Consider the following 25,645-nt stretch of genomic DNA (forward strand, 5'->3'; position numbering starts at 1 on the left):
CAGAATTTAGGCTACATTTTAAGCATTTCACACTGCTCACACTCCTGGCATACAGTCGAATTATAGAGCCAGATAATTACTGAACCCAATCAGTTTAATTCAAGGGATCAAGTCCACAAGACCAGTGGACCAGTTCCCTAATCGTTTTACTTGACTGCCACCATAATCAACACTGAATTAAAAGAAAATGTTAGCACTTGTCTTTACTAACACAGTATGGCGGTTATTAATCATCAAAATGAACCTTCTTTTTATTTGTAAAGAAAAGAAGTTCAGCTTGCAATTATTTGTTAGTAAAGATTTGTCAGCACTATTGTTCAATGAATCCAGGCCAATATCTCTGAGTCTAGGACAATGTGGATTACAATGTACAATGTGGATCGCAGCAACATGAAACTGCCCCTTTATAATAGCAATATTATACTGTCCCTTGGTGATATTGGTGCTGTGTCTGCAGATTGATGCTATTCAGCAGTTTTAAAGCTGAATTGCATCATGTATGTTGATGTAATGGATCTACCCCAACTAGATAAAAGCAGTTTTCTTTTCCAAACATAAATTCTTCAGAACTAACTAGACGGAGGTTCCCAAAGAGCTGAGCCCCAGGCATGCCATCCCTTTGAACACACACACACACACACACACACTCACACACACACACACACAGACATACACACACAGACATACCCACACACACACACACACACAGACATACCCACACACACACACACACACACACACACACACAGACATACCCACACACACACACACACACACACACAGACATACCCACACACACACACACACACAGACATACCCACACACACACACACACAGACATACCCACACACACACACACACAGACATACACACACACACACACACACACACACACACAGACATACACACACACACACACACACACACACACAACAACAACAACAACAACTATGCAGCAAGTCCCATCAGAGACTTTCTACAGATCAGTTTTGATGCAGTCGTGTAGTGGGAGACAGAGCTATCTGGCTGTGATCAGTAATTACTCTGTGTCATAACAAACCCGACAGAGTGGAGCTATTTTCATGGTTCGTTTGGCTCTAAACTTCATATTTAAAGAAAGAGAGCGAGTAGGAAAGGGAGAGTAAAAGAGAAGGCCCTTACTTGTGTATCATAGATCACAGACCCAATCACAGTAATGAGGCAGGCAAACAATGGGATTAGTGTGGAGCTGAAGCTCATTAAGCATTTTGTCTGTCAGTGATTGAGATCACTTAGAGGCCTCAGTCTGAGGCCCAGTCAGCTTTTCTCTATTCTTCTGCAAACTGTTAGCACTTCCGCTGGTCCTCTGCAGTGAACACCATTGTGACGAACATGTCCACAGGCACACACACACATGCTTGTACACATGTGACCTGAGTGTGCCCTGAATCCGGGCACATTGCCCCAACCACTGACCACAGAGAAAAAAAAAGTCTCACACTACTTTCTCAACTTTACTTCTCATTTAGAATGTGACACTGCCCTTTACTATATCAGTTACCCTGGCTGGATCACAACTGCAGGACAACACCAACGTGACAGAATGACTGCTATTATTAATCATTCTGTGCCATTTGCATACTCTATTTGCAATTGTATGTTCACATTGGAAATGTATTACTTTGAAAATCTGATGTTGGGGCTGCTGCATTTAGGCACCATGCTTCGGTACTGTGCATGGATGAGCCCAAAGTTTTTGGATTGAATCGGAACAGTGACTGTGCCGAATCTGGCCGGTAGCCTCATAGGGCAACATGCAATTGGTGCAAAATCACCCCAGGCTATGGGAGGGTTCAGTCAGAAAGGGGCAATTAACCATCATATTAGCAAAACCAGTTTTCACAAATGTCAGATGACAGAGGTTTCAGTCCTCACATCTAGAGGGTCAAAAGATTATAGAACAGCTCAACAAAAATTCAGTGATTACCAATATAGGGGACTATACAGTGAATATCTGAGCTGGATGAAATGGAAATAGATATTTTTGCGTGGACTGTGCATGGTTTTTGCACTGATGATGACCCAAAGCTGCTCGGAAGGCTGCTTTCTTCAACAAATAGCTTTTATTGAACAATATTTTATTAACATTCTTAAAACGTCAATCAATTTTAGATTGAATATTGTGACCCAAGTAAATATCAGTGTGTTGAACATCAGTCAGTTACTGATCATCAACACTGCCAATTAGTGACACAATATAAAACAACAAGCATAGCTCCCTGCCAAGGAGCTCCTCTTGTCCTCATAGATATTCTCTGTTGTGCTCAATTGTTTACTGAAGATATAGAGATGGAGTCGTCAAAGGACTGCTAGGTATCTAGAAGACTGATAATATTTGGAAAAGGTGCTCTTTTTCTTTCTGAAGAATTTCTAACAGGTGGAATAAGTTGCTATTGTAAAAGTTGTTGCTATCTATGGCTGTTAATTGCAATAGTGATAAAAAAACAGAATATCAACACTGAATAGTGTAATTAGTCTGTGAAGTTGTTTGTTGTATTATAATATCATGACCATGTTTGCACCTTAAAGTCCTTTCAGCGCATTGACCCCACTGCCCCCATTGAGAAGAGTGAGCTTTGTGTGTCCTGCTCTCCACAGTCTGGCCTACAGGGCCTGCGTGGGAATGCGTGCATTTTGGAAGATCAGTAACTGATGTCCTTGCCTGCTTTTTATGGGAAACAGTTGGTGAGATGCAGAGAATGGTAATGATAGGGTGCAGAGGGAGGTGAAGGCCAGTATGGAAGGAAATGGGTTTACAGATACAGTGGCCTCAAAGTATTCAGACCCTTTCACTTTTTGCACACTTTATTGTGTATTAGAGATGGATAAAATTGCCCACATTTAATAACCCATGATGCAAAAATGAAAACGTGTTTATGACATTTTTGATTATTTATTAAAAATCTAAAACTGAAATCGCTCATTTATAAGTATTCAGACCCTTAATTCAGTACTTTGTAGAAGCCCCTTTGGCAGCAATTACAGCTTTGAGTCTTCTTGGGTAAGTCTCTATGAGCTTTGCACACCTAGATTTGGGCAGTTTATTCCATTCTTCCTGGCAGGTCCTGTCAAGCTCCGTCAGATTGGATGGGAAGCATCTGTGAACTGCCGTCTCGCCACAGCTGTTCTATGGTGTTTAAATCTGGGCTTTGGCTGGGCCACAAGGACTGTCAGAGACTTATGCCGAAGCCACTCCAGCATTGTCTTGGCTGTATGCTTCAGGTCATTATCATGCTGATGGGTGCACCATCGCCCCAGTCTGAGGTCGTGTACACTCTGGAGCAGGTTCTCTTCAAGGTTCTCTATTTGGCTGCATTCTGCCTTCCCTCAATTCTCCCATTTCACAATTATTGACGCCACTGTACTCCTGGGAACATTCAAAGCTTTAGAAATGGTTTTATATCCTTGCCCTGATCTATGCCTCATCACAATTTTATTGCAGAAGCCTACAGAGTTTCTTGGACTTCATGGCTTGGTTTTTTTCCTGACATGCAGTATGAGTTGTGGGACCGTGTATACACAGTGTGCCTTTCTAAACTGGACGAATTCTAGACACATCTCAATGATAATTACAGCAAACAGGATGCACCTGATCACAATTTGGAGTGACACAGCAAAGGGTCTGAATACTTATGTAAATTTTCAGTTTTTAACCAATTTGAAAAGAATTCTAAAAACACATTTTCACTTTGTCATTATGGGTTATTGAGTGTAGATCGATGGGCAAAAATTTTATCAATTTTTTAAATGAAATCAACACGAAGTGTGAAAAAAAGTGAAGGGGTCTGAAATTGCAAGGTGTTTCTTCAAACCCTTTAATTATTGTGGGGCAAAGCTGCAATTACTGTGCAGAAGTAGATTCTTCCTATTCTGCTTTCTTTAAACCAAGGTTTAGAGTAGACCTTACAGTGTCTGAAAAATGTTGTCTGGTCAGACGTAGATTGATACATCACATGACAAGTGCTGCAGCCCCCCCCCACTGTCCCCCATCCATAAGATTCATGGATGTATGTACATATTACTGTGGGGTTATCTAAATTAATTTCTGTGGGTGCAGGTATTTGTAGGACTTGATGTACCCTGATGTGTCTTCCCGGGAAACATAACATTCAGAAATGGTCCCCTGACCTGTGTTTCTAGGTGTCTACACCTGTCTGTTAAGTCATATGGATTAACTGTCAATCCTCCAGTCTAGACATCCCTATCCTATTATTTGTGCAAGATGCAGAGATTCAGAGGAGAAACTGAGCCTTTGGCCATGACTTTTGTCTTTGTGGGGCCACCATAGCAACAGTCACGGCAATGAGTACTTTTGCAGAATTGATTTCTTGCCCTGCTTTCTGTCCTTTTATCCTGCAGTTTTACTGTTGAGATTTTGTGGCTATGCGCAGGTTGTATTTGATATGAAATCTGTGTGTGTACGACTGGCTTGGCCGGTGAAATACTGGCAGTGCACTATTCTTTAATGCCTCTTTCACCCTTTTTCTCTCCATTTTGGTATAGGCAGTCGCAACTCTGTTGTGAAGACAACCATGTTCTTGTACTTGTGCAGTCTGCTTGGGCTGCCTGCACCAGTTTTCCAGTCTCTGGTGCACTGGCCCAGCCGATTTGGAGAGAAAGAATGTGGAACTTCAAACACCTGCTCGTGTTTTGAAATTGCTATAGTTTAAAAAAAGGGTTTTTACTTAAACAAAACAATACAAAAAAAAGCTCTTTATGTCTTGCATGAGATTCTTTAAAAAATTGCTTGGATATTTAATATTTAAGAATCCAATGGCAATATTGCGGCCTGCGCTCTCCATGGCAGAGGTCAGACACATAGGCGGAAACCTTAGAAGGAATAATGATGCTGCTCAAGCGTGAAATGGCCCTTCTCTCAGTCTGCTCTCCTCCCCCTCCTCCCTGTCCCCCCTCCTTTCTCTTGTCGTGTGAGTCAGAGACACAGAAGAAGATGCAGATTTCATCAGATGTACCAGCCTTGCATGGATGTCTTTGATGTGTGTGTTATAGCCGAACAGCAGAATCAAAATACTTATTGACATATTTATTTGTGCTTGTTGTTGTATGCGTGTGTGTGCGTGTTTCTGTTTGTGTGTATATGTGCACATGTGCATCTGTGTGTATGTGTGTGTATGTGTGTATATCTGCACATTCACGTGAGTGTCTGTGTGTCTGTGTGTCTGTGTGTCTGTGTGTCTGTGTGTCTGTGTGTGTGTGTGTGTGTGTGTGTGTGTGTGTGTGTGTGTGTGTGTGTGTGTGTGTATTTTTGTCTTTTTCACTGTCCTATTTGACTTGAACGACCCAAAGAAAGGAATTTTACTGAAACAGTGTTTGGGAAGGAGGGGGAGAGTGAGCGAGAGGGCGCGAGAGACAGAGAGAGAGCTGTGTCTTTACTCACCCTCTCCCACACCCACTCTGCGATGCGAATAGGAGGAATATGAGGGGAGTGGCATGGCAACCGTGTGGAAGCTGTCAGTCAGGGGGTCCCTCCTCCTGACCGTGGGGAGTGAAGCGCAGTCGCTCTCGGCAGCAGATTCACCGACACGCGGCATGGGAGGCTGCGCCGGGCCCTGCAGCCCCGCTCGCGGAGTCTGACGGAAGGCCGCCAAGCCCGGCGACATGGGGGATGGGGCTACAGCCTGGGCCAGACCCATGCCAAAGTGGGAGAACGTCGAGACTTCCTGCCATGTGCGTGGGTGCCGTTGGGTGGGGGCGGCGCGGACAGTCAGTGCTTGGGTTTCTGTTTCTCCATCTCTCTCTATCTGTCTCTCTCTCTCTCTCTTTTTGTCCTCCCACAGTTACTGGCTTGCTCATGTGTTCCTGCTCTGCCTTTCAGTCCTGCTGCTATTGAGTTGACAGGACTGTTTATGCAGGTTTAGTGCGTACGCTTGTATGTCCTCATGCCCGTGTATGAGCCGGTGTGAGTGTGTGCGCAGTGATTTGGTGAAGCCTGTAAGTCTCTCTGATCGACAGGCTGTTGTGTTCTGACAGTGTCTCTCTGTAGAAAGGACACCGTCTTTGTGTTTCTTTATACAGGACCCATGACTTGTGTCTGTCTGTGTGGGTGACAGTGTCTTTCTCGTCTTCCTCAGGACGAAGGCTCGGTGAAAGAGATCAACATCACGCACCATGTAAAGGAAGGGTCTGAGAAGGCTGACCCCGAGCAGTTTGATATCCGCAAGGTCCTTGGACAGGGCTCATTTGGCAAGGTGAGTTTGCTATTGGATTGTGTGGAAGTGTCGAGGCCTTTGGTTGGTCTGTTCAACGGACGGTCTTTCTACTATTTGAGTCAGATTTTACCATTTATAGCAGGATGACACCATACGTCTCTTATAATACTGGTAGGAATATATAGAACCAGGTTAGATGAGCATCCTAGGAACTTCATTTTGTAGGGATATCATCTTTGAGTAAAATGCTAATTAATGGCATCCAAATTTGCCATGTTCACTGGGTAGGATCCATATAAAATTCTGTCAATATTGTTTCCAACATCCAATGTGTACCAAACTTTTCCCAGGTAATGATTCAAACACAGGGAATCCAAACAAATGTTTGAAATCCATCCTGGGACCACCCAATCCCTACTGCAGGGCCACCTCCTCAACTGCTATGTAGTACAAGATCTCAATTTTCTCTATGAGGTTGTAGGAGCTACATTTTCTACCTATTTCTACGTGTATTATAAGGATCGAGACGTATGGTGTCATGCTGTTACAAATGGACTCATTTGCATACCATGTTTTGTGTGTGTGGTGTGTGTGGTGTGTGTGGTGTGTGTGGTGTGTGTGGTGTGTGTGGTGTGTGTGTGGTGTGTGTGTGGTGTGTGTGGTGTGTGTGGTGTGTGTGGTGTGTGTGGTGTGTGTGGGGTGTGTGTGTGTGTGGGTATTGAGGCAGATACTTGGTGAAGTGGTGGGCAATGTAGTGGGGCTAAATTGTTACCTGACAATTTCTGTAGTGAATTTTACCAATTTGTCAATTTAAACCCCTGAAAGCCATCTCACTCTGAATTGTTTGATATTTTTGGAGCTGAGTATATTTTTGGAGCTCAGTGTGCGAGGGCATATTGTAGGCCTGAGACTTGAGGTGTGTGACATTTTACCCGTCAGTGACAGACATTATACAATTGTCATGGATCTCCATTCTGGTCTGTCAATTACTTGTTTAGCTCGCTTGAATAAAGCGGTGCGGGACACGCCTCTCTCTGAACAAGGGCAGCAACTGAGTGCACACTGACATTGCATTTGAAAAAAAATTACATTCATCTCAATGTATGGGAATTTCTGACCTTCCCCATTTTACTTCATTTGATGATTTGATCAAACCGATTGTAAAAAAAAAAATTAAAAAAAAAAATTTAAAAAAAAATGTTTGAGCTGTCCAGTTATTTTTCAAAACAAGTTTGCTTCAGAATTTTCAAAATGCCTACTATATAATTCGGGTAAGACTATTTTCTTTTTAAGAATCCAAAACCTATTGTTGAAAAAAATATTATATTTGTAAAATCTGTCAGGCTTAACAGGGTTAAGCAAGGACCCATTCCCAATTGGACATTGCCCTGCCTTCCCAGGTGCGTGTTCCACAAACATGAAACAACTTAGATCCTGCGAAAATGTCTGGGAATGCCAATGGGTTCTTATCTTAGCTAAGCACACAGTGTTCATCAGACATGCAATGCAGGCCACCTTGGATGAACAGCTAAATATCGCAACCTAATGTTCTAGGGCTGGTGTATGGGGTTTCTCTTCTAGGGCTGGTGTGTAGACTGTTGCTGTTCAGTTAAGTGCCATTATCCATGCCTTCCTGTCATGGACAACTGTATAATGGACGACTGTCTCCTTCAAGGAGTAATGCTCACTGAAAGGCTCTCTCTTTGATAGATAGGCCCATGTGATTCCATGTCATATTTATGTTACATTTGAGCATTTAGAAGATCCCCTTGCTCAATGGATGACAACATCCCACCTCAGAATTGAGCGCACAATGCTACACTTCCTATGCATTTCAAATGCAGCATTGAACATTTTCCTTGAAGTAATTGCATTTTTTTTTTCAAACCCATCATGCTGTTTGTCCTCTGCATACATTATTTCATTTCAGTTGTAATGTATCATAATATTTCTTGATCATTTTGAAAATGCTTTCGCAGTAGGGCGCGCCTACAAATGTGTAGAGAAAAATTATGGAGTTTGCCAGTTACGGTGAAAGTTCACTGCTTTTATGTTTGGCTGTTAAATCTTAAGCTTGGTTATTTGTTTAACTTGCTCATAGATTGACATTGCAATGACACATGCAATAACTGTAACAGGGCAGTGTTAACGAGAGGGCATGCAAATGCATGAACTTCGGCAGACTATATTTTTACTGCCACTGACAAACATAAGCAAATGGGAGAAATCGGCTACCTCTTCAAATTGTTATCTGAGGCAGCTATTAAATTTCTCTTGTCATCTGAGGCAGCTATTAAATTATTTGTACAGTGCTTTTTACAGAGACAATGTCACCGGATAAAGAGCAAATAGGAATAGTTTGAAGTGAAAAAACTTCACAGTCAGCACTCAGATTATAGGGGACACCTATGCTCTGATCCCCTCCTTCACGAGTTGCTTAATCAGGAATTGGAAATACAGTACTACTGAGCAGTATTGCTTCACTGCAGAGATGCTGTTGATATTTTATTTCATTTTATTCAGCTAGTGATAAACTTGCTAATATATTATATATTTAGCAATAGCCATGTTTTATGTGGCAGCACATTAGGTGTGAAAAAAATTTAACAAGGGACCTACATAGGCTGAAGAACCCTCTGCCAGCGATAACTATTTATAAAATGTAAATCCCTGTGTGCAGAGCTAAGAGTTTTTAGTCCCATAGCTTGACTCCCTGGTACCGTTCGCTCTTAAACCCTCCTCTTTGAGTGCCTGCTGTGATGTCTGAACCACGTGACTCCATGGGTCACACCTTAAACATTTGACTGTAGCTAACCACACAGTGTATTCCTCTGTCTCTGTGCTTAAAACAGTAAATATGATGCAAATGTTGCATTCTTGAACTATGTATTTTGTTTGCCCCCCTGTCATACCACTCTTGTGCTGAATATTTGACAATTGGAGTTACTGTAATCTGAAATACAGAATTGGTTGCTGGCGCTGGTCAGTGGTTACATAGGTTCCATTTTGATTGCACTTCCCTTTTTGCTCTAAATGTTGTCATGGTTACTTTGTATGTTTATTCACACAATCAATATTCACACCAAAAGCTGTTTTGAAAGAGGAACAAAGTTTGAACTTCTGTTCAGTTATTTCCTAATGCTCAGAAACCTGAGGGGAGCTTTAAGATGTGGTAGGGATGAAGTGATGTTTAGTCTGCTGATTAACCCATTTTAAAAGTTGAATATGCCATTCTAAACGTAATAGCCTATATTTAAAAATGTTATGTGCACTCAGTGATCGCTTTGTTAAGTAGACCTGTACACCTGCTTGTTAATGCAAATATTTGATCAGCCAATCATGTGGCAGCTGTTTTTCAGAAGAAATGTCAGAATGGGGAAGAAAATGTGATCTAAGTGACTTTGACCGTAGAATGATTGTTGGTGCCAGGGTGGATTGAGTATCTCAGAAACAGTTGATCTTCTGGGATTTTCATGCATAACAGTCTCTAGAATTTGCAGAGAATGGTGTGAAAAACAAACATTTCTTTGTGAGCAGCAGTTCTGTGGGTAAAAACACATTTTTAATGAGAGGGGTCAGAGGAGAAGGACCAGACTGGTCGACGCTGACAGGAAGGTGACAGTAACGTAAATAACCATGCATTACAAGAATGGTATGCAGAAGAGCATCTCTGAACACACATTGTGTCAAACCTCTAAATGGATTAGCTACAGCAGCAGAAGACTTAATGAAATAAAAAATAATAAAGTGCTCACTGAGTGTATATACTTGAAAATGTATACTTGCAGCATCTGTTGGCAAATATTGTAGCACTGAAGCCTCACCAGAAGAATGGAACTAATGAAGAGAAGAGGATTTATTGTTCTGAAGAATTTTATTTCACTTTCATGATGGTCTAAGACTCCTGTTCATAAGGACCATAAGATGGGCTCTGCCACCTGCCACACCACCATGAAGTACTTCACAAAGTGTGTTTATTTGTTGAATGGGCAGATCTGCCTTTTCAATCCCTGTTCCTGAAGCAGTTAGTCATGGATTGGAATCTCCATGTATTTGGTAACATGTCTGTTGTGTAGAAGCATATTTTAGTAGCACCTAATCTCTTGTGTACAGCTGTTCTCTGTAATGCATGTAAGAAATGCTGTGAATATTTTGATAACATATTCTTCAGGTTTTCTTTTCAAAAGCAGGCTCTTTATTTGGGACCTTAATGGGTCACGTAGATGTTTGTCTTCTCCACCAGTGGGCCAGTTGATGGTGGGGTTGAGCTGTGTTTTGGTGACCTTGGAAAACTATTAATCCACCTTTGTGTTTTCCCTTCAGGTGTTCCTGGTGAAGAAGAGGACTGGGCCAGATGCTGGGCAGCTCTATGCCATGAAGGTGTTGAAGAAGGCAACACTCAAAGGTAAAATGTGTGTGTGTGTGTGTGTGTGTGTGTGTGTGTGTGTGTGTGTGTGTGTGTGTGCGCCTGGGGTCAGAGCCAACCTGCTATTTATTTTATCCCTGTAGGATTGATTATGTCCACACTCGACATGTCCTCCTCTCTCATCTTTTATTTACTCTGCTGCCATCTGCCAGGTTTGGTGTGTGTGTGTTGTGTGTGTGTGTAACGTTTCTGTTTCTTTCAGTTCGAGACCGGGTTCGGACCAAGATGGAGCGCGATATCCTGGTGGAGGTCAATCACCCTTTCATTGTCAAGCTGCACTATGGTGAGACCTTGAAACAGAATAATTAGGAATAAAAAATAAAAATAAAAACTTGTATTGGTATTCCATTGTAAAATCAGGCTTACATTACTCTGAGCTATGCGGCTGTTCCCACACATTTCCAGATTCATTGCATTTCTGAAATGGGTAAGCCTGTTCATGGATATGACTTCTTATCATTAAACCGCTAATTTTTCTTTCCCCGCTGACAGAACTGGGCCAAGCTTTACGGAACCTTGGCTCAGTCTGGCTAAAGCATGGACTCAGTTCCTATTGGAAATGCAATACACAACTTCCTGTGAATTTGACTTTGCGGACAACTGTGTTGTTGACACCTAAGCTGGAGAAAGTGATGTGCATTTGTACTTCTCTGGCTTTTTTTTATTTTTTATTTTTTAAATGGACCATTCAGCAAACCAAGCTATGAGCAATGGTAGTGACAAAAGCAAGCCCCACACATCCACACTCCCCTAATCAATTTTGCTTTATGCTTAATCACAGCTGGGTGATTTACAGGTCTTTAAAGGGTGTGGGAAGGTTGATTTTGTATTGAGTGTGATTGTTCCGGTGCTGTTTTATGAGCCATTCTGAGCCATTTCTGTCCACATGCACCTTTTATAGCTTTCCAGACTGAAGGGAAACTCTACCTGATCTTGGACTTCCTTCGGGGAGGAGACCTCTTCACTCGCCTGTCCAAAGAGGTGTCTGTTTTTTTTGTTTTTTTTTATCGAAGCAGTGAAAGAGGCCTGGATTCTATCAATCTTTGTCCTTTGCTCAACTGTTAATGAAGAAATTGGCCAACTTTGAAGAAAAGAATGAGCACTTGCATTTACTCCAGAGTCACAGCTAAGGACAAAGTTCAATTCAATCCAGGTCAGAGTGTGAAAGATGGAGTGTCCATGCATGTGTGGAAGAAAGTAAGGATGTGTGTGTCCATTACAGTGGGGGAGGGGGAGGAGAGAAGGTGCGCATCAGTGAAAAGATCAGAATGCATTTGTATGTGAACATGTGCATGTCCAATTCAGCATGCCCTCATTTCTGCTCCAAGGTGATGTTCACAGAGGAGGACGTGAAGTTCTACCTGGCAGAGCTAGCACTGGCCCTGGACCACCTGCACAGCTTGGGCATCATTTACAGAGACCTCAAACCAGAGAAGTAACTATATCTGTCATTTACAGGCACCTAAACCGGAGAAGTAACTATATCTATTATTTACAGAGACCTCAAACCAGAGAAGTAACTATATCATTTACAGGGACTTCAAGCGAAACTATTATCTATCATTTAGAGACCTCTAACCAGAGAAGTAACTATCTATTATTCACTTTCACATCCACAAAACATAAGGTTTAAAAATTTTACTTTGATACACTACATATAAACTACCAATGCATAAACCTCTCAGAATAGGGTGAAAGTAACCTGCATGGAATGCGTGAATCCATGTGGTTCAGTGTTCAATCTAAACAGTCACATTCATACTCATTTACGATGACGTTGTTGGCAACAGGCCATCCTGCCATTGTCTGTAGCGGATCAAGGTGGTTTCTGCTGAAATTCATGAGAGCATCCCTGTTGACTGAATTTCAAGCTTTACACCTATACTGCACAGCTCTATGTCTGTCTGTGTGTATGTTGCACTAAGATGCTTTCTAACTTACCAAGCACCACAAATCGGTTAACCCTTGCAGTTATTTTAATCTGAACTAATCTGGTCTAATATGTATATCATTACACTCTATCCAGTCTAGTTCAATAACTTCTCCCTCACGGTTCATTGTGTCCTCTTCTGCACTGGGTATTCATAGGGTACACAGAGTCTGGTGATTAATCGTGACAAAGTGAATGTTTCTCATTTCAGCATTCTTCTGGATGAACAGGGCCATATCAAGCTGACAGGTATAGCATTTCATATTATTGCTCAGCGTAACGCAACACCTCAGGGCAGTTCAAGAACTTCAGTCACAGATCAGCATGATGATCTCTCGGAGCTGGTGTCCTGAAATACACTCAGATTTACTTCATGGGTACAGGCATACCTGCTTAGTGCTACTGCATGTGTACAGTGGCCTCCAGAATTATTGGCACCCTTGATAAATATGCGCAAAAAGTGCTGTAAACTGAAAAGTAGTGCTTTAAAGTAGTTCATTAATGATTCAGTTGAGTCAACCAAAGTCTTACAACCAAAGAGCCCCCAATCTCTGCAATTCTTAAACCGCAATCCTTGGGTTACTTCTGACCTCCCTCACCATTTTATTGACGTCCGTGGGCACTTGAATCCTCTTCCTGGCAAGTTTGCAATCATTTTATTATTATTGTCGTTACAGTGCTAAATTGTATGTTTATGGTATACTTTAATGAAACAGGAAGTGATGGACTGACATTGTAGTTCCTCTAGACTGAGATTAACTAAATTAAAATAAAATAGTATTGCCAATTTCACTTTGATTTTATTTACAACAATTGTTATGGGTGGCAATCATTTTGGCACCTATTTTTTTTTTACATTGAAACATGAGACTAAATACATTGAAATTATGTTCAAACATACTGGAAAAATGATAGTTTTCCAGTATGTTTGAACATAACATATACACTCAGTGAGCACTTTATTAGGTATTTATTAGACTTATTTTTGGGACTTAACTGATTAACTGATGCTCCTGACCCGTATCGGCATGATTTTATGCATTGCACTGCTGCCACACGATTGGCTGATTAGATAATTGCATGAATAAATATGTGTGCAGGTGTTCCTAATTAAGTGCTCAGTGAGTGTCGACCATTATCCACATTGTTTATCATATGCAGCCTTTTTTTTCCACTAATATTAAGGGTGCCAATAATTCTGGAGTCTACTGTATATGAAATGCATGTTCTTTTTGGCAATCTTTTTTTTCCTTGGAGAAACAAAATCTATAATCTATAAAAAGAAGAAAATCTGTAATTTGATCAAAAGAGGAAAGGGTAGTCAGCAACCATGAATGCTTTGGGTTCTGCTTTCATTTAATTAGCCCTGACTGTGCAACCCAATTCTGGGGATGGATGTAGCATAAACTCTGGATAGTTTCTGATTGTTAGCTCGGGGCAAAATCTTCCCAAATTAGTTTTTGAAGCCATCTCACCCAGTGAAACTTTACTGAGTCTTATTCATCTTACTTTCCTCACCTTTTTTCAGTTATAGCCCTAAATTATCATTCAGTGGTAGAAAATTATACTTCATTTTATTATTGTTCATATGAAGGTGAAATGAGGCTGTTTTTTTTTTTTTGTGCCGTCTTCTGCTGAAGTGGCCTAAGCTATATGTGCCAAAGGGCAAAGGACAGTAACACTCTGGAATCATATACTGTTTATTTATATCCAACAGTTTTCTGTCATGTGTGTGAATGGCTCTTTTCTTTTTGTGTGTTAAGACTTCGGGCTGAGTAAGGAAGCCATCGATCATGAAAACAAGGCCTATTCCTTCTGTGGTACAGTGGAGTACATGGCACCGGAGGTTGTGAACCGCAGAGGCCACACCCACAGTGCTGATTGGTGGTCATATGGCGTGCTCATGGTGAGAGGGGCAGGGTTTCTAGTGTAACCTGATTGGCATTCAATCAAACTTTGTTGATTAAAAGTTATTTATTAAAGCAAAATGAAGTAACGTTAAACCAGATTAAAAAGGATTTGGGTCATTCTACACCAGCTCCAGGAGGTAGCACCACAGCACCTCTTGGAGTTTCTCTTTTTCTGTGTGTTGGTAGACAATTATGAGGCACAAACTTCCTGAAAACTTGAGGTTCATACTCCATTTTGTTTTCTGGTAGAGCCATTTAAAGTTTGCCTCATGTCACAATGGAAAAAAACATGTTGTGGCACAAAATGTGATATTTAGAGGTACATAACTTTGTAAAGAAAAGCCTTAATTCTGTATCTCAAGATCATTTTGTATGTAGAATTCATAGCGCACCTGAGAAAACATGAAGCTATTTTTGATTTAGAGATATTTGGCCTTAAAAATGCTCTTTAGGGTGCTGTGGTGCAACCTGGTGTTGGCATAGAATGGCCCTCTTGCAATTCATAAATGCTTCCATGGTCCAAACAAGTGGTTTCTTTCACAGTTTGAGATGTTGACAGGAACACTGCCTTTCCAAGGGAAAGACCGAAAGGAGACCATGACAATGATCCTAAAGTGAGTGAGTTTACCTGCACATCAATATAGTCCTCTGAGTTTTCACTGACCAAGTGTTAAAACACTGAGCTTTGCACTATGAGTGTGAAAATATTCTGCGTTTTAACACGGTCTGGGTGTGAATGCATCACCCAAAAGCTTCCTCACCGTCTGGGTATGAATATATTGCCTCTGAATTTAACGTAAGAGTACGTTCAAACCCTGGCCATTGAGTTTAACGCTGATTTTAAATTACGACAGGCAATTTACACATGACGTCTTGGGTCCCCAAAGTCTCTTTAGTACATAGTTGCATTTTTCTGATTGCCACAGGTGGTAGGTGTTTGGCTGATATCTTGGGTTAAGTTAATGATTTAACAATCAAGAACAATATGTTGTGTAACCTTTAAAACTGCAGTAGTAAAATCAATCACTTAGTGGAATAAACCTACTTACTCTAATTAAATGGCCTTTTAAATGGCGGCCTGTAGCATAGTGGTTAGGGTAAATGACTGGGACACACAAGGTTGGTGGTTCTAAGCCCGGTGTAGCCACAATAAGATCCGCACAGCCGTTGGGCCCCTGAGCAAGGTCCTTAACCCTGCAGTGCTCCAGGGGAGGATTGTCTCCTGCTTAGTCTAATCAACTGTACGTTGCTCTGGATAAGCCAAATGCCAATAATGTAATGTAATGTAAAAAAATCCTTGCAGTCAGTTTTTCCGTTTTCTTTGTCCTCCTCCTAGGGCCAAGCTTGGTATGCCGCAGTTCCTGAGTCCAGAAGCACAGAGCCTCCTGCGGAACTTGTTCAAACGCAACCCTGGCAATAGACTAGGTAAGCAGGTTATGTAAGGCAGGGATACGTAAGATATGTAAGCCTGTTACCTCTACTGCCAGTCTATAGCAGGTGTCTCTGATTAATTAAACAAGCTCCTCTAGTTAGCTGTTGATGCTTCAGTCTCTGGTGCCCTTGAGATATTGTTGGCACAGTGATATAGAATATGAAATATGATGTATCTAACGGATGCTAGTGTTTTGAAGTACAGTATGAATGACTGCAGGTGGTGATGTACAATATGCACTGTCAGAGACTGTTTGTATGATGGACTCCTGGTGTTTACAGGGGCTGGCCCCGATGGAGTGGAGGAGATCAAAAGACATCCGTTCTACTCCACAATAGACTGGAACGTAAGTCTGGACATATGTTTGTGTTCATGCATGCATAAATGCTTGCATTTATACATGAGGGTCTATGTGTGAGCTAGCAGGGGAAATAGTATGGAGATGAGTCTTAGTTCTGTACTGTCTGTGTGACAGTGCAGAGAGCTCTGAACAGTGGTCTGAATGAACGTTTGTTTGCTTTCCTTTAGAAATTATTTAGAAGGGAAATCACCCCACCCTTCAAACCTGCGTCTGGTAGACCTGACGACACATTCTACTTTGACCCTGAATTCACAGCGAAAACGCCAAAAGGTGAGAGTTTTCCCATCACCATGTTATTATTATTATTATTATTATAATTATTAATACATTGAATTCATTATGCCTTTCATTTAGCATAAAATCTGAAGGCGCTACAGATAAGATCTAGAGCGGGAGCCAATGCAGAGATGCAAGGATGGGGGTGATATAGTGGTGTTTCTGCACTCTCACCAGGATCCTGGCAGCGCTGTTTTGAATATACTGGAGCTTGCATTTGTCCAGCCTTGAGGAGACAAAGGCGCGGACAAGTTTTTCTGCATCAGACAGGGAGAGGATGGGGTGCAATGTTTTGCAATATTTTTGAGGTGGTTAAAGGAGGTTTTGCACAGCTGTTTAATGTGGTTGTTGAAGGTCAAAGAGGGGTCAAACTTGATGCCCAGTTTGCAGACTGAGAAGGAGAGAGAGATGTTCGGGCCTGCAATAGTGAGATGGGTTAAGGGAGAGTGACAGAGCTGGTGGGGGGTGCCAACAAGGAGGTCCTCTTTCTGCAGTTCAGTTTCAGGAAGTTCTTTTTCATCCAGGCTCTTTTCTCCTCAAGGCAGTGCGTATGCAGCCAATGTTATTAATTAATATAAAGCTGTGTGAAATTCAAAGCTGGCTGATGACACACCCAAGGGGGATCATGTATAAAATGAACAGGATGGGTCCGAGGACAGACTCTTGTGGGACACCGCAGGTTACATTGTGAGTCTGGGACCTGGACCATCCAAGACAGACATACTGTCTTGGAGATACGAATAAAACCAGTTCAGGGCTGTGCCTGAGAGTCCAATGGTGTCTTGGAGGTGTTTGATGAAGATGGTGTGGTCGATCTAAGGTCCAGGAGGATAAAGAGAGAGGGGGAGCCTGCATCTGCAGTCATCAGCAAGTCGTTACCCTTAATAGCACTGTCTCAGTGCTATGGGCTGCCCAGAAACCAGACTGAAATTTCTCAAATAGGTTGTTGTCATTGAGGCCTTCCTGGAGCTGTGCAGCGACAACTTTTTCCAGCACCTTGGAAAGGAAGGGAAGGTTGGAAATTGGCCTGTAATTTGGCCTGTTGGTGGACTGAGACTGGGGCTCAAGGCAAAAGCAGTGCAGAAATCAATTCATTCAGCCCTTTTATGAGAAGCTCTTGAATAACCCTTTGTGGAGGGAGTAAGAGGCAGGGAGGGCTCACCAGCTCTCTGTCGTGTTTCTGCTCCCAGACTCACCAGGCGTACCTCCCAGTGCCAATGCCCACCAGCTGTTCAGAGGCTTCAGCTTTGTGGCCATCACCACAGAGGAGGAATGTGAACAGTCACTGCAGAGCACCAGTGTCAACTCCATTGTACAGGTATACACATATACACCAACGTGTGTGCACACCCAGTAACGCTACACACTCACAAACATGCATGGACTAAAGGACACAACAAGCATGTGCATATACAGTACACACTCAAAACTCCACTCCATTTACATTCACAAACATGTACTCAAAAGGTGTTGGACGGTAAGTGATATGTGTGTATACGTGTCTCCTGTTCCTGTAGCAGCTGCACAGGAGCCCCGTGCAGTTTAGCGATGTATATGACGTTAAGGAAGACATTGGCGTGGGCTCCTACTCCATCTGCAAGCGCTGCATCCAGAAGAGCACCAATATGGAGTTTGCTGTAAAGGTGAGCCTCATAAACCTGCTTTATTTTCACAGCATATCAAGCCCATCATTTGTGAAGGATCATCCAGTGCAGGTTACTGTGATTTGCTTGATGCTCTTCATTTTCAGATCATCAACAAGGCCAAGAGGGACCCCACTGAGGAGGTGGAGATCCTGTTGCGTTACGGGCAGCATCCCAACATCATCACGCTAAAGGATGTGAGTCTGCTTACATTATTATATTATTATTTATTTATTTTTGTACGGACCCATGTTTTGTGACCACTCCCTCTCACTTCTCTCTGTGCCCAGGTGTATGATGACGGGCGCTCTGTGTACCTGGTCACAGAGCTGATGAAAGGGGGGGAGCTGTTGGACAAGATTCTGCGGCAGAAGTTCTTCTCTGAGAGAGAGGCCAGTGCAGTCCTTCACACCATCACAAGGACTGTGGAGTACCTGCATGTACAGGGGGTAAGACTTCTCCATCACTGTGGTGTATGGCAATGTCTTTTGAATTGGATAATACTATGTAATGGTCTATTCTGTTCTTTCCCCTGTATTTCTCTCTTTAGTCACAATGATATTAATGCTTAAGAACATTTAGTCTTGTTTTGTTTCCTGTGAACATCATCCTCCATCATCCTCTCTAGCACCCTTTTAAAATTGGACCATTAGTCTATTCTGACTCTGTGTAATAATGATATAATGAGACAGTGTTACTGTTATTTGTTGTAGTTCACACGTGTGCCCTTGTCTCGGTCAGGTGGTCCACAGGGACCTGAAACCCAGTAACATCCTGTACGTTGATGAGTCTGGGAACCCAGAGTCCATCAGAATTTGTGACTTTGGCTTCGCTAAGCAGCTTCGGGCAGAGAATGGCCTGCTGATGACTCCCTGCTACACTGCCAACTTTGTGGCCCCTGAGGTATTGCCACATTCACCCCTCTCTCACTTCTACTTTCTGTTGCAGATTTATTCCAAGCACCCTTTATTGGGATGGTCTATATGTACAGCATCACCAAAGTAAGGTTGTGTGGAAATTAAAAATACTGTTAATAAGTACTTTTATTTGGCAGTAGAAAATGAAAATCTCTCCTCTCCATCACCCCATCAGCAAATATTATTGGTGATTCTTCATAATATGTACCCACTCTCGTTTAAGTAGACATGGATCTGGCTGCCTATTTGCAATCTGTAACACCTCTGCTGCAAAATATTTGTATTTTATTTTTACTCATCTATATTAAAATGCCTGTATTGTAAAGGTTTATCCAGGATGGAAAGTAATTAAAATCAAAAGGATGGGCCACCAAAGCATTTCAGCTCCTTTGAGCCTTCACTAGTGTGTGATCTAAAATTCATTATTTTTTTCATTATCTTATTCAGTACTGTAATATCTATTTTCCTTTATACCGGATTCATTCAACACTAAGGATTAATGCCGCACCCATCGACCAATCATGTATTTACTTTTGCTGGCAGACTTTAGCAGACACTCTTATCCAGACTGATTTAGAGCATAAACACAGTGCAAAGATTAGGTATCCATGTACAATATAGCATATGGCTGACACAAGAAATATCATTAAAGGTAATATCCAGCAGTTAGGTTGAATGAAGAGCATGGGGAAATCAAGGACTCTTCCCTTGAACAAAGTACATTTGTTTACTATTCATTTTTATATAGGGCCCATTTCTAACAGTATTTATCCAGCTCAACCAATTTCTTTTGTTTTAACCTGTGTTTGTTAGCAACAGAACTATATTGGTTTTGAATAATATTAGCTCTGGCTGTGGCCTCATTTCACTTTTCATATTTGGCAGTGAGTGAAAGTGTGTACAGGTGCATCAGTTTTTGCGTTTTATGTCTACAGGTGTTGAAGAAGCAGGGATATGATGCAGCCTGCGATATCTGGAGCCTGGGGGTGTTGCTGTTCACCATGCTGACAGGGTAGGGTGTCCTGGGCCATGTATTCTAGGGGGCTGCTAGTGTCACCTGATGATGGTACGCCACAGTCGTTAAGGGTTGGTTGTCGCAGCTTCGCGCTGCCTTGCTTTGTCTTATGGGGTTTACTCGGCCGGTTGCAGGTTCACTCCCTTCGCTAATGGGCCTGACGACACCCCAGAGGAGATCCTGGCTCGGGTCGGCAGCGGAAAGTTTGCTCTGACAGGAGGCTACTGGAACACTGTCTCTGCCGAGGCCAAGGTACATGTCGCTGTTACTACGACCAATGCACGGGCTCATTTCTCTCAGTACTCCATGCAGCTGCTGTTTCTCTAAACACAGGGTGTTGTGAATGTCTAATCTGCAGAGGTGTTTTAAGTTCATTTAAGTCCTGGAACATACAGCATACACGTTCCTGTACTGTTACTTTGCTATTCTTTCCTTACTGTGTGTGTGATGTTTTTTTGCTGAATATTTTGAACCTGCATCTGAGTAAGGAGTGAAGAGGATGAATGACTCATCAGAGAAAGTGATGTATTGTGACTTTGATCCAAGGACCTGGTGTCAAAGATGCTGCACGTGGACCCTCACCAGAGGCTGACTGCTGCCCAGGTCATCAGACATCCCTGGATCGTCCACAAAGACCAGCTGCCAAAGTATCAGCTCAACAGACCAGATGCTCCCCACTTGGTCAAGGTATCAGCAGTTACATCATTTATTTACATTGCAGACACAAGCTGTGATATTTTCAGGGATGGGGAATTTAAATTAGGAATTTCGGAGTTTCACTTGAAATGGTAATTTCCTAATAAAACTAATCATTCATAATTGAATCCGGTAGCTTACTTGGCTGTATGGTTGATTCAAATTAGTGTCAGGCTATTTAATAGGGAAATTCATGAATTGTTTTTCATGAAAATGTTCATAGAGGTATCTTTTACTTCCATTTTGTGGTAGATTGGAGAGCTGCTGCCTCTTCTCTGTCTGTCTTCTATAAAACCTTAGTACCATGCTGAGTGCAAGTAGCTACAGCCATACATAGATGGTGAGTCATAGTTGGCAGTTAGCAGCCGTCATCTGTTTTTCTGCTAACTATGATTCATTGCCTATGTATGACACACAGTTCCAGCAGTCAGGTGACCATTTGAAATTAGACTTGACAATGATGCTAAGCGATCGAAAAAGTCACCCGTTTCACACAATTAACGCGCGTGCTGGAGGCAAGGTTTATATTTTGCCTTACAGTGAAGTAATGGCATTCTTGTATTGCCAAATACAGGGTGCTCACCAGCTCCTGCATCTCAACTATTTTGATTATACCATCTGCTTCTGCAGATCTGTGTACATTCCATATACTGTAACTTTTCCCCTTTTCAATTAGTAAATATTGGTTGCAAAAACAGCCAGTGCACTGAGGGACTGATGCGCCTGAAGCGTTTGTGGAGACTGAGTCATGTGTCACTGTGGGGTAAAGCCCATGCAAGCATTCTGTTGCCATGGAGCTGACTGTGGGAAAGTCTCTCTGAAAGTCTCTCTGCTGACTGAAAGCTGTGTCCCGTCACAGGGCGCGATGGCTGCCACGTACTCCGCCCTCAACAGGAACGTGGCCCCGATGCTGGAGCCCGTGGGCTGCTCCACGCTCGCTCAGCGCAGGGTGATGAAGAAGCTCACCTCCACCGCCCTGTGACCCGTTTGCCTGGCACTGCTGGAACATGCCTCATTCATGAGTGTGTTGGCACAGGCCAGGACACGCCCTGGGAGCTGCATTCATAACCAACACGGGGCTCCTGCCTGGCATTCACACATCAGGAGCTTCAACACCAAATAGGGGCACAGGAAACCGAAAACAGAAAAATACAAATTCCCTTCAATCAAGAGAATCAACAAGATTTTGCATGTATAATCATCCCTGCCTCCAATCCAAGAACGCGTTTAAGGCTTTCTTTTTCATTGGAAATTTAGCTACTGTATATATTTTTGTAATAATTAGATATATTTACTTGCAAGGGTATGAATATAATAAATAAAATAAAGGATTTCAATATAGGCTGGTATTTAAAGAAAATATTTTTAGCTCAAATTGATTGTGTTGAAGATCTGGGGACATCCACTTTGAGATGCTGCAGGGTGCTTTGTGGGCATCCAGTCTATAAAGGCAATCTCCTCCTGGTCAGAGTCCGACCTCTTCCGGCAAGTTAATGCTATAACCATGGGCAATCGCAATTCTGAATCGTTGCTTTTGTCGTGATCTCCGATACATATTCAATTACATAATTCGAGTTAAATATTTTCTGTGAGTCAGCAAATAATAGAAACAACCCTATAGCACTGATTTACGTTGGCTGCTGATGCGATTCCCGCAACAAGTATCATTCCTTTAAATGGAGCAAGAGAGAATATTCACGCAACTGTGAGAATTATTTTACATTAGAGCAGAGTTACGACCAGCATTAGTGCGGCTTGTAGACATTATCCACACAGTCCATTATCCACCAGGGGGCATGTTGGTCTCTTCAGATCTTTTGCTGTACATGGCTCGTCTTGTGTGGTAGTAGAGTGCCTAGAATACTTTAGGAAAGTGACATTACATTCTTAGATCCACTGCCCATTCCAGTTTTTTTTTTTTTTGTTTTTTAGCTATTTTTACGATTTAAATTCAATATTTTGAGTAATAAATGTTTCCGTACCATTTCTTTTTTTTTTTTTCATTCTTATCTTGATTTCTTGATTTACCCCATTCTGAACAGCAATGGGATAGCCCTGTACATACATTGTCCACAAGCAAAGGAGATGCACGTTTTACAAATGGCATGAGGCCAGTTCCTGGTTCTCTTTACTCCAGCTGGGCCTGTGTCATTACACTCTAGGACTGCAGAAGGTGCAGTTTCCACAGGAAGACCACAGTGACCAGACTGGCCAGTGGAGTGAAGAGGCAGGGAATACCCTGCCAGCTCAAACGGGTTGTCGTTTCCTGGACAACGCCATGGTGCTGCTCAGGTTTTCATCTGGGCCATAGGTTAGAACTGCACTGAAACTGATGCTTTAGCTGTGCAAACCAGGATTGTTGTTGTACATTTAAATCTTTGATTACCATGTAAACAATGTGTAGTGTTACAGTGCAGCAAAGAAATTGCCCAATCATACATTTTTTGACATTTGTTATTGGTAACACATGGGAAGGGCGTTATATTAGGAGGACATTGTTGTGTGTGATGTCTACATTTATCCATCCTTCATTCTTAGCCCATAAGTGGCTAAATACAATTATTTCAGAATGCATAGAATTTAGAATGACCACTAAAGGTGTTATCATTTCTACAACGTCATTATAACTAGGAGCTAGTCTTAAGATATTATGCTAAACCTAATACAGCACCAAGCTAGAGTGGTACGTAGCTACTCCCAAAGCAGAACAGAATCATTTTGCTATCTCCCCTCATTGAATGTATCATCAGCTGCAGTAAAAACCACATTTAGAGGAAAAACCTACAGATATGTTCTTGTAGCTTGGTTCTGATTCTGTCAGATTGCATTGGAAAAGTGCTGTTTGAACTGCACCGACAAATGCAGTTCTTCCTCCTCATGATCCTCTGCTGCTCTTCACTGTGGACTACTGGATGGGAAATCCATGAGATCAGTCTGAGGTCTCCTGCTGTATCTTATTTTCTTCCTCTTTACAAATCAAAATAAGGGATATATGGGAGTATGAGGGATGTAATGAATGCAGGTAAAAGTAACATTCATTGCAGTTTTTAAGAGATGATTAAAAGCTCAGATGTATTTTTTTATGTGAATGGAATCAGATTTTCTACTTCCCTGCACATGGCTCGTCAGGGTGATATGTATGGCCTAGGGATTGGGAAGATTTCTGTTTTGTTTAATTTTAGTTTGTGTAATTTTAAGTATTTGGTGGCAGGGTTAGACTGTTTGCTCAGGTCCTGGAGTGAAAATGTATTGTGGAGGCTGGGTAACATGCACTTATGCTCTAGTGACCCGTTTTATCTCTATATATTCCTATCTTCAGATTTTATGAGCACTGGAAATGTTTCTGGTTATGTATTTATCATGTCTAGGCAAGCTGTTTCAGCTATCTTTTTGTAATCTTAGTGAAAAAAAATTTATAAGAATAAAAGAATGCTATATGTATATGTTTTTGACATTATTTTGCATATGCACTCTAAAGAATCTTTTCCACTCTTAGACTTTGCGGTGGTTTTGTTGAACACTGTCACCTTACACTGTCACAGATTTCAAAGATCTCTTACCTCAATGTATTGATTGTGGCAGATATAATATTAGTTAAATTCCTGTAATCCTATAATTTATATATTTTTGGCGTAATTCAAAAAGAATGCTCTTTGGTCTTAGGTTAATGAAGCTTATTTATTTACATTTTACCTTGGGTAATATCTTCACTTCAATATCATTCAACATCATTTCATCACATATCAGCAAAATCTTTAAGTCCCAGTATTGCAAAGCCTACTGGTCTGTTTGAAACTTACCATTTTTTAACCAAGCCCACATTAAAAAGGCAGGTTCTTAGGAAACACCTTGGTGTACATAAGCAGCTACTGTACCAATATTTACAGGAATATAGGCTACCATTCTTTAGTTGTTTAGGTAATCTACAGTTTTACAAGCAGTTAGTAAATCGAATCAAGTGGATGCACTCAGAATTTTAATAAAAGTTCCATAAAAGTTAAATTGGAATAATAAATGCAAATTAACACACATATATTTTATCAGGCCATACAGATGTTAAATAATGGGGAAAGGAAAAATGTTGTACTCGGTCCACCTTGCAAAAGGAACAGCAAGGTCAATTCCTTTGTTTTGCTATACACTGAAGACAATTACGTTTGCGGTCAAAAGATATAATCCGAATTTCAGCTTTTATTTTCGGGTATTTTTATCTAGATTTGTTAAACAATTTGGAACATATTACCTTTTGTATCAGACCACCCAATTTTTAGGTGAGCAAAAGTATTGGAACAGGTGTTTTTTGTTGCCCAGATGTGTCCTGTTAGATTGATTGTTTAAGCAATAAATAGTTCTGAATGTCTACAACAACAACTGAAAGAGGCTGCAGTAAAAGTCTGGAAAAGCATCACAAAAGAAAAATTGATGATGTCAATGGGTCGCAGGCTTGATTAAATTATTGCAAGCAAGGGTCATGTTACCAAATATTAAGTGTTATTTACTTTAATTTACTTAAATACACTGTTCCAAGTCAGCCAAATAATACTGAGCAGCAGTGTGGTGTAAAGGGTAGAGAAGCAGCCTTGTAACCATGAGGTTGTGGGTTCCCAGCTGTGGCACTACCATTAGAAAGGTACTTGGTCATAAATGCTTCTGTGAATATGCGACTGTCAAAGCCTTAAAAACTTACTTGGAACTTAAATAAATATCCAATATTCAAACTTGGGCAACTGTCAAAGCTTTAAAAACAAGTCACAGAATGTGTAAAATGCTCTGCCTAGTCTGAAATGTAAATATTTGCAACACTGATGTTCTTCTCCGCATGTTCTTCTG

The 25,645-nt window shown here is 41.5% G+C and overlaps 1 protein-coding gene across 1 annotated transcript in view; it reads left to right on the plus strand.

The window, feature by feature from the left end:
• LOC133132396 (ribosomal protein S6 kinase alpha-3) overlaps positions 1-24,256 on the plus strand; it is a 33,731-nt gene extending 9,475 nt beyond the window's left edge. Inside the window, exons 3-22 of the mRNA XM_061247821.1 lie at positions 6,132-6,248; positions 10,533-10,614; positions 10,838-10,918; positions 11,537-11,616; positions 11,964-12,070; positions 12,777-12,814; positions 14,329-14,471; positions 15,019-15,089; positions 15,812-15,900; positions 16,189-16,253; positions 16,436-16,538; positions 17,735-17,862; positions 18,062-18,187; positions 18,295-18,384; positions 18,478-18,636; positions 18,929-19,090; positions 20,040-20,116; positions 20,254-20,371; positions 20,666-20,806; positions 21,675-24,256. Of these exons, the coding sequence (XP_061103805.1) occupies positions 6,132-6,248; positions 10,533-10,614; positions 10,838-10,918; positions 11,537-11,616; positions 11,964-12,070; positions 12,777-12,814; positions 14,329-14,471; positions 15,019-15,089; positions 15,812-15,900; positions 16,189-16,253; positions 16,436-16,538; positions 17,735-17,862; positions 18,062-18,187; positions 18,295-18,384; positions 18,478-18,636; positions 18,929-19,090; positions 20,040-20,116; positions 20,254-20,371; positions 20,666-20,806; positions 21,675-21,797 (2,100 nt within the window). The 3' untranslated portion in view covers positions 21,798-24,256. The remainder of the gene's footprint in view (positions 1-6,131; positions 6,249-10,532; positions 10,615-10,837; positions 10,919-11,536; positions 11,617-11,963; positions 12,071-12,776; positions 12,815-14,328; positions 14,472-15,018; positions 15,090-15,811; positions 15,901-16,188; positions 16,254-16,435; positions 16,539-17,734; positions 17,863-18,061; positions 18,188-18,294; positions 18,385-18,477; positions 18,637-18,928; positions 19,091-20,039; positions 20,117-20,253; positions 20,372-20,665; positions 20,807-21,674) is intronic.
• Positions 24,257-25,645: the final 1,389 nt, after the last annotated feature.

Source organism: Conger conger, chromosome 7, assembly GCF_963514075.1.
Source record: "Conger conger chromosome 7, fConCon1.1, whole genome shotgun sequence".
Taxonomy (NCBI): domain Eukaryota; kingdom Metazoa; phylum Chordata; class Actinopteri; order Anguilliformes; family Congridae; genus Conger; species Conger conger.